A 13,511-nucleotide genomic window follows, 5' to 3' on the forward strand; every position below is an offset into this window, starting at 1 on the left:
AAATATTGTCATGTTATTATCTTATTAAAGTTGTTTGATTCAACAAATCTTGCACTAAAATTTCAATAAGATAGAATTCTACCAATTATTTACTTATTTTTCTCTACTAGGGTTTGTTGTATTACAAGAAAATTTTATGTTTTTTTATATCATAAATTGTAATATTTCTTTATGATTTAAATAATTTTTTGCATGATGTAATTACTAGAAAATGAATTTATTGATCTTTAAAGAAACCAACAAACCATTTTGGATATTTTCTTTTTATGGTATTATGTCATTTCTTATTTTCTTTTGCTTTAAGAAAAGAACTTATATATTATTATGATTGAAACAATAGGTCAAACAAGGATTTATATTGAAAGATTTGATGGGGAATGTGACTTTAATATGTGAGGTAAAATTCATGCTAACTTAGTTCACCAAGAATAAGTTAGGGCTCTAAGTGGTAAAGAGACTCTTTCAAATGACATGTTTTCTTTTGAAAGGATTGGGAGACTTGAAATTGTCCGCTTAATATTTTCACACGCATGTAATCTTTTATATTAATTATTAAATTAATTTAAAATAAAACATGATGAGTAATTTGACATAAATATATCCACAAAGATACAAAAATTGTCAAAAATATAAATTAGGTTTACAAGTGTGAAGATTGAAACTCATATTACACAAAACCAATTGGCTTGTGTTAAGGTCAATCCACACACTTATATACCACTTTCTTATGTTCTATTTATTAGATGTGAGACTCTCTCTCTTTATTCTTTATTTGAGTCTTCGACACCCTCATTGAATACATTGTCACTTGTATCCAAGAAACACTTAGACTGTTAATCCCCCCGTTTGACTCGTACTCTGATACCGTATCAGAAATATAAATTAAGTTTACAAGTGTGAAGATTGAAACTCATATTACACAAAATCAATTGGCTTGTGTTAAAGTCTAATCTACACACTTATATACTACTTTCTTATGTTCTATTTATTAGATGTGAGACTATTTTTCTTTATTCTTTATTTGAGTCTCCAACAAAAATAAACTTAAGTATAAAAATTTAATTAAAAAATAAATAAAATCAGACACTCATATTTGTGAAGAATTTTACAGCTGTCTGAATATGTAAACACATGCAAGAGGAATTGAAGGTCAAGCAAGAAGAAATGGAGAGTTCGCCTGTTATCTTATGTTACCCACACCACCTTTCTACACCAACTTCCTGATCAAAGAAAGTAGGATTTTTTTTTTCTTTTTTATAGATTAAGGGTGAGGTTGAAAAATCTTTTATCATAAAAAATAGGCCATAAAGACTTATTCCCACACAAGGTTTGACGAATTGGCAAAATTTCATTTTCAAAATTTTAAAAACTCAAATATTCATTTATAAATTGATATTGTTAATAATTTTTATTAGGAGTAAGAGTAAAATAGATAATTTGTGCAATAATAAAAATCTAATTTTCAATGTATATTATTATAATACAAATCTCATTACCTTTCAAAATTTTAAATTTTTATTTCTGAATCAAAATCAAATCTCCCACCAACTTTCTTACCAAATCCAAAGGCCTATTCTAACTCTCGTCCATATTAAAATCAATTCCGCTGCGTTAAAACACCACATTTCCCATCATCTCCGTTTGTTTCAAGAGAAAATAATAAATCTCGCATACACCTTTTCTTTCATTGAACGAAACACTATTCCAGAATGAGTGAAAGCCAGAGCCAGCAGCACAAGCGCAAATGTAACTTCGACTTCAATCTGAAAAGTTGAAAAATCAGGATCGTTTATTGAAATAGAAGTTGATGCAGTCGAAGATAGAGGGTCGAGTCCCACTATGGAGGACGCTTCATAGCAGATGCCTACACCGATTTTTTTTTTTTTTTCATTATACTGCATATAGTTTGGTTTTGTTGTGATAAGTAAATATATAATGTTTAAATTTGTAGATGTGCGCATTTTGCAATATATGATGGACATGAAGGTCGTTTAGCAGCAGATTATGCACAGAAGCATTTACATGCTACTGTTGTGTTCTTGTTAGCTTGTTTCACCTGTTGTTCTGCTCACTTGATTTGAAAAATCACTTGGGATAATGAATTTAAGAAAATAACAGAATGCTGAGTCCCTTTATATAATTTGGACATTACATTATTAAGGGTAAATCAGTAATTTAAATTCAGTTACTAAATTAAATAGTTGAAATCAATACTTTTAACTAAATTAATTGATAAGGGTATTTTATTTAATACCAAAAAGGATAAATCAGTTATTTAAACTCTAAACTAATAGTAAGTAGATATTTGGGTCAAAATTTAGCAAGTGGAATTTTGTTAATACATCAAATAAAACTAAATTACTTAAAATATTATTGAGTATAAATTATTACTATATTTGATAAAAATATATGTAAAAAATTATTGTGTTTTGTTTGACTTAATAAAATAATACTAAATTATTTTTTACTTAAATATCTTTAAGTATGATTATTCTAAAATATTCTTCATGTTTATTGTTATATTAAGTGAAAATTAAAGTATTTTTATTCTAAAAATTAATAAATTCGGATAGAATTATAATAAAATAAGATTAACCTAGTAATTTTTTAATACCATATAAAGATGGTAATCAAATGATTCCTGATATTAACCGTCACATCATTTTTATTATTTAGTAAATCAAACAAAAGTAATATCAATAATAAAAAAATAAAGTATTAAAGAAATTTTTGAGTACTTGAATCAAACGTTACTAAAAAAATTGGTAAAAAGCAGTTTAACAAGATACTTGTGAAATTCAAAGAAAATATCTTGAAAGAAGTGGTAATCCAAGAAATTGTAAAAGAAAATGTGTGGCATAATTAGAAAAAATAACATATATTGGAGAAGAAAAATACTCTAGTTTTCTTTTTTAATTTGAAGAAACGTGTTTCTCAAACAAAAACACACTTCAAAATTTTACATATTTTTTAGAAACATTGCCAACATGTATTGATTGTACAAGTGTTGGAGTGTTTCCATATCTGAAATCTTTCAAAAACCTGGAAGCCATCCCCTACTAATGATTTCATGCTTCTTAGTTGACAACAATCTTAAGCACTCAAAATTTCTATTTTGGAGTTGGAGTACAAGACTTTGTTAACGAGGAATATTAATTGAATGTTTTTCAATAACCCCTGGATAATTTACCACAACCCTAGGTTAATTGGTTTCAAATAAAAACCAAAACTAAAATTTGAATATTAAATGATTTCAATTCCTTCGCGATTTGTTGATCACCCAAAGTTTTTATTCTATTTCATCCTGTAAAAATATGTAATACTTATTCACATTATTTTTATTTTTTAATACAATTAAAACAGCCAAAAATCTCATAACTAAGTTATTAAAAACATAAAATATAAAAAAAATTTATAAATGTTTTTAGACCCAGATCAAATATTGATCCAATGAAAAAGATAGTCCGGTTCAATCCATGATTGGATCAATTAATCAATGATTAGATCGGTTAACTATTTAAAAATAATATTAAAAAAATTTTGTACAATTTATAACTAATTATATAATTTGATTTACTTAACGTTAAATAAGTTTAGTTTGATGGTGTATATATTCAAATATAATAAATAAAAATTTTGGTTCAAGTTTTTGTAATGAATTCTTAAAAAAGAAATTCAATTTTTAATATTGACCGAGTCACACTTAATTTGATATATTTTTCAATCAGTTTGAATAGTAATTAACAATTTAACTGATTGGATCGATTGATCCAATCCAATTTTTTAAAACTATAAAATTTATATATTATGATTGTCTATTATACCACAATATTTTATATTTATTATAAAAAATAATATTAAACGCATGTTTACTGTTATTATTTTCAAATACTGTTTTTCGAAAACGGAAAACATAAAACATAAATTTTATCTCTGAGCCTCTTTTCGCTGCAAAAAAAGAATAAACAAATATTATCTTTTGAGTTATGCTTTTCTTAAGAAATATAATTTTGATCGGGATCAAAACGGATACTCATGCATTCGGGTCGGATCCATCATAATTCACGGGTGGGTATAACTTTACGGGTGACTAACAGACCAAAGGTCGAAATCAGAAAAAAAAAATCCATCTGCCAACGCTAGTCTTCTCACCATAACTACCACCCCATCCCAACAGATTCGAATAAAAGCCACGGTTTTGATATCCCAACGGTTGATAGCACTATACATGGAGGTCGACAATCTTGGTAGTTTTAGGACATGAAATTTGCAGATCAAGTATTTCTTTCACTTAAAATCATAATTGTGAAGGATTTACCGTAGTATCATCCTTGAGATTGGAGGAGAAAGCAACAGGATACCAGAAGTTTTTCAATTGGGGACGATAAGATTGAACTGGACCGAAGACATTCAAGCTTTTCCGAGGCAACTTTGCTTTAATGGTATCCAGCGATTGCGTAGAAGTATAAGGAGAAGAGCAACTTTGATCAGATTCTGAGGTGTTTCTATCTTGTAACAGCCTATCATTAACCAATGTTTCCATGTGAGTTAGTTTATCCAAAGCAGTGGCAACCCTTGCTTCAGATATATGAACCTGTTTTTCTTCACGGAAAATTGGCTATGAGATGGCAGTTATAAATTCCAAATATATTGGGTGTCTTTTTAACCTTTAATTGTCACATGTGGGTTTGATTAATAAAACGGAAAGAATTTCAATCTACCCAAGTCACAGAATTCAGATTAATAGAAATTGTTAAAGTACATTTAAGTCACATGATATATCAGCAATTGTTGACTTTCCAGACCTTATTATGAGCCAGAGATAGTTCTTCTTGCAACTCAGCAAGCTCTTTCCTCATTGTGCCAATGGATATGTAATCATGTGTCAGAAGTGTGTATCATCTTAAGGAAGCAGGGGTTGGCGCCAAACCCCCGCATTGTTTTTTCTCCTTCCATCTCACTCAATTTCCCGTTATTTTTAATATTGTTATTTCATATTATTTTAATTATTTTATATTTAATATATTAATGATTATAAAATACAAAAATTTAAATTTAAAAAGTTTTCAAAAGTTATTATTCTTTTTCGAAAGTTACTGTTTATCAATAGTTACTGCCATAGTATATAAATATTTATAACAAAATATATATATTTATTTAAATAAAAATTAAATAAAGTCAAAATAAAAAATTTATTTAAATAAAAAATAAAGGGGTTGGCGAAAAAGCTGTGCCAACCCCTTCAATTTGTAGTATCTCTCCTCTGCAAGTTAAGTTATTCCCTGCAAGCTTTTGAAAATTTTAAAATTATTCCTTGCAAGCCCACGTGAATATTCAATTTATTTTTATTTTGATTCTTGGAATATATATATTGATGTATTCTTTGTATATTCAATATCAAGTACTTCAGTGCATGCTCTTCATGGATGGTTTTTTGGATTATCTTTTCATGTGCTGCTTTAATATGAGATTGACGCCAACCAAAATTTTGGTAGATAAGATCAATTGAATTTACAATTTTTATACATTTAATCTAAAAAAATTTAAACTCAACAATTTTAAATTCACTTGATCTTATCTAACACATATATATAAATCTTGTTTCAAATACTGATACTAAATATCTATATATGTTTTCTCTCTCTATAGTGCATTAAAAGCAAGAAATACTGTAAACTTTATTTTAGTTTCTCAAAGTTAAAGATAAGGATAATTTAGACATCCTATCATATAAAATAATAAAAATGTTTGGAATGTAAAAAGTGTGGTATCAATGTATACGTAGGACCAAATAAGGGTAAAAATTTTAATTTTTCAAAAAAAGAATATAAGCAAATTTGCTTATGAGAGGATGGTGTAGCCCGCGATCACAGTTGGCCTGCCATCGTATACCACATGGACAAGCATGGACACTTCGGTGGCACAAGTGTCTTGTTGGACATCCACATAAGCCCTCGGTCGGGGAGGGAGTACCACCAAACTTGCGGGTCCTAGATATCTGAATTCTTGCCGCCTCAGTTTATTGAGATATCTTCTTCCATCGCTTTGTAGGACTTTGAAAGAAGTTTTTGAGCAGTTTTTTTTTTTTAATTTAGATGGAAAAAGTCTTATCCGTCACTTAATTTTTGATCAAATTGTTGACTTTGATGGTGAGTGGGATTGATGGCTTAAATTGCAACAGGTTAGATATGAATTGGAATATGCTAACAAACTTATGGGTGGCTGGGCACAAATTTGGGAATCTCGGCTTCTAAAAATATAAAAAAAGTCATTGGTCGAACCGTATGTCACAATAATTATCCGGTAACTATGTTAATCATTACATAACATAAATTTAAATAAGTCTGAAGTTGAAGACCCTAGATAGGGACCGAGAGAGGAGTAATATATAATTGATAAGGAGGCAAACTGAAATTTTTAAAATTTGGAGGTGTGATGAATGAAAAAAAGATGAAAACACTAAATTAAAAAAAAAAGTAACATTTTAAAACAAGATAAGATAAAATTATTACATTTTTAAATCTAAAAAAAATATATGATAAATTTTTTGTTTTTTTTATATTTTTAGCTAAATAATATATTTTTTCTTTAATCTTAATAGTAAAATTTAACAAATATAAGAATATTTTAGTTTTTAAAAGATAAATAGTAGAAACTTGAGAAAAGTGTAATAGTTAGGTGGGAATAAGTTCTTTAGCTAAAAAAAAAAAAAACAAAAAGAAAATAATAAATTAGTAAATAGACTATGAATACAGATATCTTATGTCATCCAATAAAGACGTAAATAAAAAATTTACCCTTGAAATAATATTATAATCTATCTTATGCAATCTCTAAATTGTGTAAACTAATTGGTTATGATGATTGCATCAATATATATTGCATTTAATTTGTATATGTAATCATTTACTTAAAAACTTTTTCCCACCATTAAATTCATAAGTCATATTCTATCATTCAAAACATAAACTCAGTTATAAAAAATCACAACAATGCGTTAAAAAGTTAAGTTTTGGTATTATTTATAATTATTTTATTTTTTAAAATTATCGTATCACTACTAATTAGCAAAATTTTAAAATAGCTTTTTGCATATTAAATTCACCACTTTCACCCTCTTTCTTCCTCTATCACTTTCATCTTTTTCTTCCTTCCAAGAATGAGAGCACTACCTGTGAAAGCAAAGAGATGAGGATCGAAAAACTCAAGAAGTGAAAAGAGAAATAGAGAAACTATTTAGAGAGAAATAGAAATTATTTTATTGGCTTGGACTACAGCCGATGAAGACTGCTGGTTCCTCTGGTTTCCACAGCCCCCGAGGGCTAAGTCGATTGGATTTTTGGTTACCAACGCTCCAAATAAACTTGAGCATTTTTTTATTATTTTTTAACGATAAAATTTACTTGAATTGGATCCTCTTTTAAAGTGATCGATCTCATCAAATAATTAAAATTTTATTTCTAATGGCCAATTTTAGAATTATTATATTAAAAATAAAAAATTTAATATTAAAATATTATTAACGGAGATTTAACATTTACACTTTTATGTTTGGAATCCACTTCTTGGATACAGATATTTACACTTGGCTGATAACAAGCATAGACAATACAAAAATATGAAATAGACATAAGTAATATTATGTGTATCTATAATATATATTAATTTTAGTATTAATAATAATATATCATTATATAATTGAGTTCTTTTTTCTTATAATCTAAAATTATCTAATAACTTAATGATTTATTATCGTTGATATTCAATGATAGACTTAGAGATATAATACAGAAGGGTCAAAATTGAATAAAAGTAAATATATAAATGATTAATTAAGAAATGGTAAAATTTAAGAAAGGGCAGTGTGAAATTTTAATAATTCTTTTGGTACTTTAATTATATTATACTAATCATTTTTCAAAACTAAATGAATAATACTCACTTTTTATACAAAGAGGGTAATTTAAAATTTTCAAATCCAAATTTGGATCCGTCTCTATTAATATCTAAATTTATACTTATTTTAATTACATATAACAGTACTCTTAAAAAATATATATGATACAATTAATATCAATTACATTCTAACACATAAAGAAATCATATATCCTTCCCTTAGGAATTAATTAAAAAAATTGATATAATCAAAACAATATTGATTAGATATAATCTCGATTAAATTGTACTTGAAATGGTTCGATTTAACTTGAATAACATCTAAATTGCAAAAAATTGGCTTGTATTGCATTTTGATCGAATTTCACCATATCATATGTGTTGTTTGCCCAGCATGTGGCATATTAATAATGGATAGAGTAAAAAAGATAAGAGTATTTCAAAACAATATACATAACGCTTGCAATCCGGCCTTATATACTTAGGACCAAGCCTTTTTTGTTAATTTTTTGATATATTATAATTATTATTATTTATTTTTTATTTTTTCAATAAATTGTACACAATATCAGGTTGGGTTGGACTAGGCTAAAATTTGGTGATTCTGTCAGATTGTAAGTTGACCTGACCCATTTGACATGTGTACATAAAATAAATAAATCCATTTAAATTCAAAATCATAAATAAAACCTAACATAGAGGATTGGGGGAGGTCTTTTCCCCCAAAAATTTATATATAAAATAAAGAAAGAGAGGAAGAAAAAGGAAAAACAAGGAGAAGATGACAAATTAGTAAACAGAGAAACTAATTAGAAAGAAATAGAAGTTGTTTTATCTGCTTGGCCACTATTATTACCAATTCGTTAGTCGGCCTTTAAGAGGATTTGTTCTTGTAGCTGGAAGGTGGCTTCCTAGAAGCTGCTTATATTTCTAACCATGTTTACTTACCAGCTCTTCAGAAACCTATTGATTATACATTAGTACTTCCTCTGGTTTCCACAGTTAACCACACTCCAACTGTTTTTCTTTTTTTGTTTAAAGAGGAAATTTTATTTGAGTATAACCTTTTTTTTAGAACAAACTGAGTATACAAAATTGATTAAATCTCCATTTCAATGATTAATCTCATACTCATAATATTAGATAAATCGAGAGTTTACTCTTGAAATACTCTCTGATGGAATTTGAACTTTTGCTCGAATTTATATTTCTAAAAAATATAGAAAATGTAAATGTAAAAAAGTGTAAATATTAATTATACGGGAATTTATTAAATTATTATTATTTAATTTTAATAAGTTTATTTTAAAAAATTAGAATTAGCCAAAGTTACCTGGCAATGACTGTCCATTATATTTTCCATGTGCTGAACAAGGATTAACAGTAGAATAGGGGACTTTTTGAAAAAAAAACAATTTAGTTGGTTGAAAAATATATTTCCACTTGCCAAAGTTTTATAAAAACTATTTCCCACTTTGGCAAAACTATATTTTGGCAGTTTGGATAATTTTGGTATTAATAATAATATGTTATCATATAATTAAATTTTATTTTTTTTATAATTCAAAATCACCTTATAACTTGGTGATTTTTCATCATTGATATTTATTATAATTGCATATAAAATTACTTTTACAAAATATATATTATACAGTCAATAATAATTTCATCCCAAGATACAAACAAATCAATTTCCTTCACCAACTTAGGAATTAGCCACTTAGATTTTTTTCTTTAATTGAAAAAAAAAAAACAAAGCAATATTGATTAGGTACGATCTTAACTAGATTGCATTTGAAATGTTATGATTTAACCTGAATAGTATCTAAGATGGTGAAAATTGGCTTGAAATGCAGCATCCTATTTGCCCAATTCTCACCCTCTGATAACAAAAAAATAAAATAAAAAATTAACATGTCATATTAATAATGGACAAAGTAAAAGAGATAACAATGGAACTACAATGTCATATGATATGGATTAATAAAAGAACAATGTTATGTATATATACTTTTGAGAATATAAATAGATATATATATATTATGTTATTATTTGATTGAATATTATTTTATCTTTAATTCAAAATAATATATCATATATCTCATATATATATATATGTCCATTTACATTCACAAAAGTGTGTATCTATACGAACAACTAGTCAATAACTGTATATGGATAATGATATAATTAATCACAATATTTTAATATAACAGCCTAGAAGAAGACTCACTCTGAGTCGACGCCCAAGTCTTTTTATACAAATAATACCACATTACTAGCCACCTTAAACAGGATTGATTTAGTGCAATTTGATTTGTAAAAGAGGATAACAGAAGCTGATATGATTGTATTTCTTCTTGGATGGTTTCTTCTTGTTCTTTCAGAATATAAAATGTTTTAACATATATATATATATTCAAGAGTCAGCAATATTCATTTTCTAGCAGTATCAGTCACTATAGACACATAAAGTCCATAATAATAACCGTGCATAATATTCAAGTATCTTGAATAGTTCTAACTAACCATGGTATGGACATTGAATGCGACCCTCATTTAGTGAACCAAGGTGAAGAGGGCATGCTCTATGTGCACATGAATCCTGGACACAACCAGGTTTCTTATCTTTGCCACGAAAGATAACCCACGGTTCCCCAAAACATTCAGTTGGAATCTGAAACAGAGATGGTAAGATATATGTCAAAATATCCGCAGGTAAAAGTTTTGGACAATACATCACAACCACTCTGCCCCCATTCAAAAGCATCAAGTATGAAATTTGTTAAAGCACATCAATTTATTTGATATTGAAGTAACACAGCTGCTGTAACAATTAAAATTTTAATGAAATAAAACAAAGACAGTAGAACCCCAGTTATTCAACTTGCTTCAGTTCACTAGAAGACAATCTTGGTAATTTTAGGATATGAAAATTGTAGATCAAGTATTTAATTCCCTTAAAATCATAATTTTGAAGGACTTACCATGGTATCATCCTTGAGATTGGAGGAGAAACAACTTGATACCAGAAGTTTTTCAATTGGGGATGATATGATTGAACTAGACCGGAGACATTCAAGCTTTTTTAGGGCAACTTTGCTGTAATGGTATCCAGCGATTGCGTAGAAGTACAAGCAGATGAGCAACTTTGATCAGAGTCTAAGGTGTTACTATCTTGAAACAGCCTATCATTAACCAATGCTTCCATGTGAACTAGTTTATCGAAAGCAGTGGCAGCCCTTGCTTCAGATATATGAACCTGTTTTTGTTCATGGAATATTGGCTATGAGATGGCAGTTATTAATTCCATATATATTGGGTGTATTATAGCCTTTAATTGTTTCATCTAGGTCTTGATTAATAAATTGCAAGAATTTCAACCTGCCCAAATCACAGAATTTAGATTAATAGAGAGTATATTTAAGTCACATGGTATATCAACAACTGCTAACTTTCAAGACCTGATTATGAGCCAGAGATAGTTCTTCTTGCAACTCAGCAAGCTCTTTCTTCATTGTGCCAATGGACTTGTAATCACATGCTAAAGGATTTAGAACTTTAACAACCTACATCATTTTCAATAAAAGTGCATGTCATCTCAAGGAAGCAATCAGATCTCCCAAATGTTCATTATAGTGCCAGGACAAAATCAGCCCAGCTATCACTGTTATTCTCGTTCTGAAAATATACTACTTTTGTTTCTCTAGATCATTCAGATGTAATGCTCATATCCATAATTTTCGATGATAAAGAAATATAATGCCCGCACAATGTTAAGAATCAAACAGAAATAGAAAACTGTAATTAGTCAAGAAAGGCCAGGAATAGCAGAGACCTGCTCATGGAGAAGCATAATTGTGGGCACATCTTGTCGAGCCTTCCAATCGCAGTACTGAATACCGTACCTAGCAACTTCAAGTGCTTGGTTCACATGCAAAACTTTCCTTTACATTGAGGGACTTTGGACCTTGGATCCTCCGCATCCAAGAGTGTGCTCCATCCATTCTTCTTATCCACTAAGCCACTGTCCTCCCCAATTACAGCTAATACCCTGAATTCTCCTTGAACGCACTATAAACCCGCACCAATTTCAATATAAGCAAACAAAAAATGTTATTACCAGTAACCGCATAGGAACTCTATCAGCAAACATAGAGATTTCTCTTATTATGGTATACTTTAAGCTAATAAAATTATGAAAGCTCCTTTCTCTTTTTGATAAATGCATGATTTGCTCAAAAACATAAGCAGGGCATTGTTCTTTAGGTCTCGCAATAATGCATATAACTCAATAGAACAAAAGCAAGAGCAAAAAGAGGGATTCATACGTTTCCAATGTTGTGCTACTTCAAAGCCACAACTGAAACAACTATTCAATAAGCTTAACCTTGGTCCAGATTCAACAAATGGCCAAATAAAAACCAGCTAGTAAACCTATCAAGACTCCATTATACTATGATCTAGTTACATTCCAACAAATCTACCAGGAACCTAGATAAACCTATCATATAAACAAATCAAATTCGAACCTTTTGACTTTCAACACCAAAAAGCAAGCAGCGAATTCAACTATCATATTGGCCGCCCAAACTAAGTTCCTCTCCAAACTACCCAGATTAAAAAAAATTACCAAAAAGCCACAAACAAATAAAAATAAACATACATCTTTTTAACGTTGAACACCTCAAACAAGCAGCGAATTCAACTAACAAATTAACCACCAAAACTACGTTCTTCTCCAAGAATAAAAACTACCCATGTAAACAAACCAATCAAAAAAGACAAAGTAAAAGCCTTTTTAGTGTTAATCTTGGATGGTCTACACAGCGAGATTGGAAGAGACAGAACAGCAGCAGTAGCAACAGTGCTCATGGCTTTTGAACAGTGCGAGGAAGAACGAATAAATGCAAGCAAATTTGCTGATGGGAGGTTGGTGGGTGTTGCCCGCGATCGCAGTTGGCCTGCCATCGTTGCCACGTGGACAAGCTTGGACACGTCGTCGAACACGTGTCTTGTTGGACATCCACATGCTCCCTCGGAGTATCTCCAAACTTGCGGGTCCCCGATATCTGAATTCTTGCCACCTCGGATTATTGAGAAATCTTTGCCCATCGTTTTGTTGGACTTTGAAACTGGGTTTTGAGCGGTGTTCTCTTTTTTTTATTTATGGAAAAAAATCTTATCCGCCACTTAATTTTTGATGAAATTGAAGATTCTGATGGTGAATGTGATTGATGGCTTAAATTGCAATTGGTTGGGTATGAATTGGAATCTGCTTAGATGCTTTTATGTGGTAAAAATATAACTAAAGGCATGAATTATTAGTGTTTCTGTTTAATTCGCATTTAAATATGTTATTTTGAATTTTTAAATTTATAACATACCAAATGCATATTTTATATGTTTTTCATATTAAATATATATTTTTGTTATTTTAAAAGTTTTTATTTTTTTATAAATTTGTAAACTATGATAATATTTTTATATTTTCAATTAATTACTATAATACCACAATTATATAAAATAAAAAATTCAAATTTTTATTATCTAAATCTGTATTGTATATTTTACATTTTTAATGACACTATGAAGATATTTTATGGATCTTTCAT

General features: G+C 28.8%; 2 protein-coding genes and 1 pseudogene across 2 annotated transcripts in view; 1 reads left to right on the plus strand and 2 right to left on the minus strand.

Moving 5' to 3' along the window:
* The window catches only part of LOC123203366, a 40,608-nt gene that overhangs the window by 5,777 nt on the left and 21,320 nt on the right, over positions 1 to 13,511 (plus strand). The window lies entirely within an intron of this gene.
* On the minus strand, positions 1,647 to 4,865 carry LOC123202895 (chlorophyllide a oxygenase, chloroplastic-like). Its single transcript, XM_044619047.1, has 3 exons — positions 4,806 to 4,865; positions 4,319 to 4,594; positions 1,647 to 1,763 (listed from the first exon to the last, which is right to left on the minus strand). Exons 1-3 carry the CDS (start codon positions 4,857 to 4,859, stop codon positions 1,647 to 1,649), a joined length of 447 nt encoding a protein of 148 aa, XP_044474982.1. The 5' UTR covers positions 4,860 to 4,865.
* Positions 10,293 to 13,011, minus strand: LOC123202896 (annotated as a pseudogene).

This window comes from Mangifera indica, chromosome 19 (assembly GCF_011075055.1).
Source record: "Mangifera indica cultivar Alphonso chromosome 19, CATAS_Mindica_2.1, whole genome shotgun sequence".
NCBI lineage: Eukaryota > Viridiplantae > Streptophyta > Magnoliopsida > Sapindales > Anacardiaceae > Mangifera > Mangifera indica.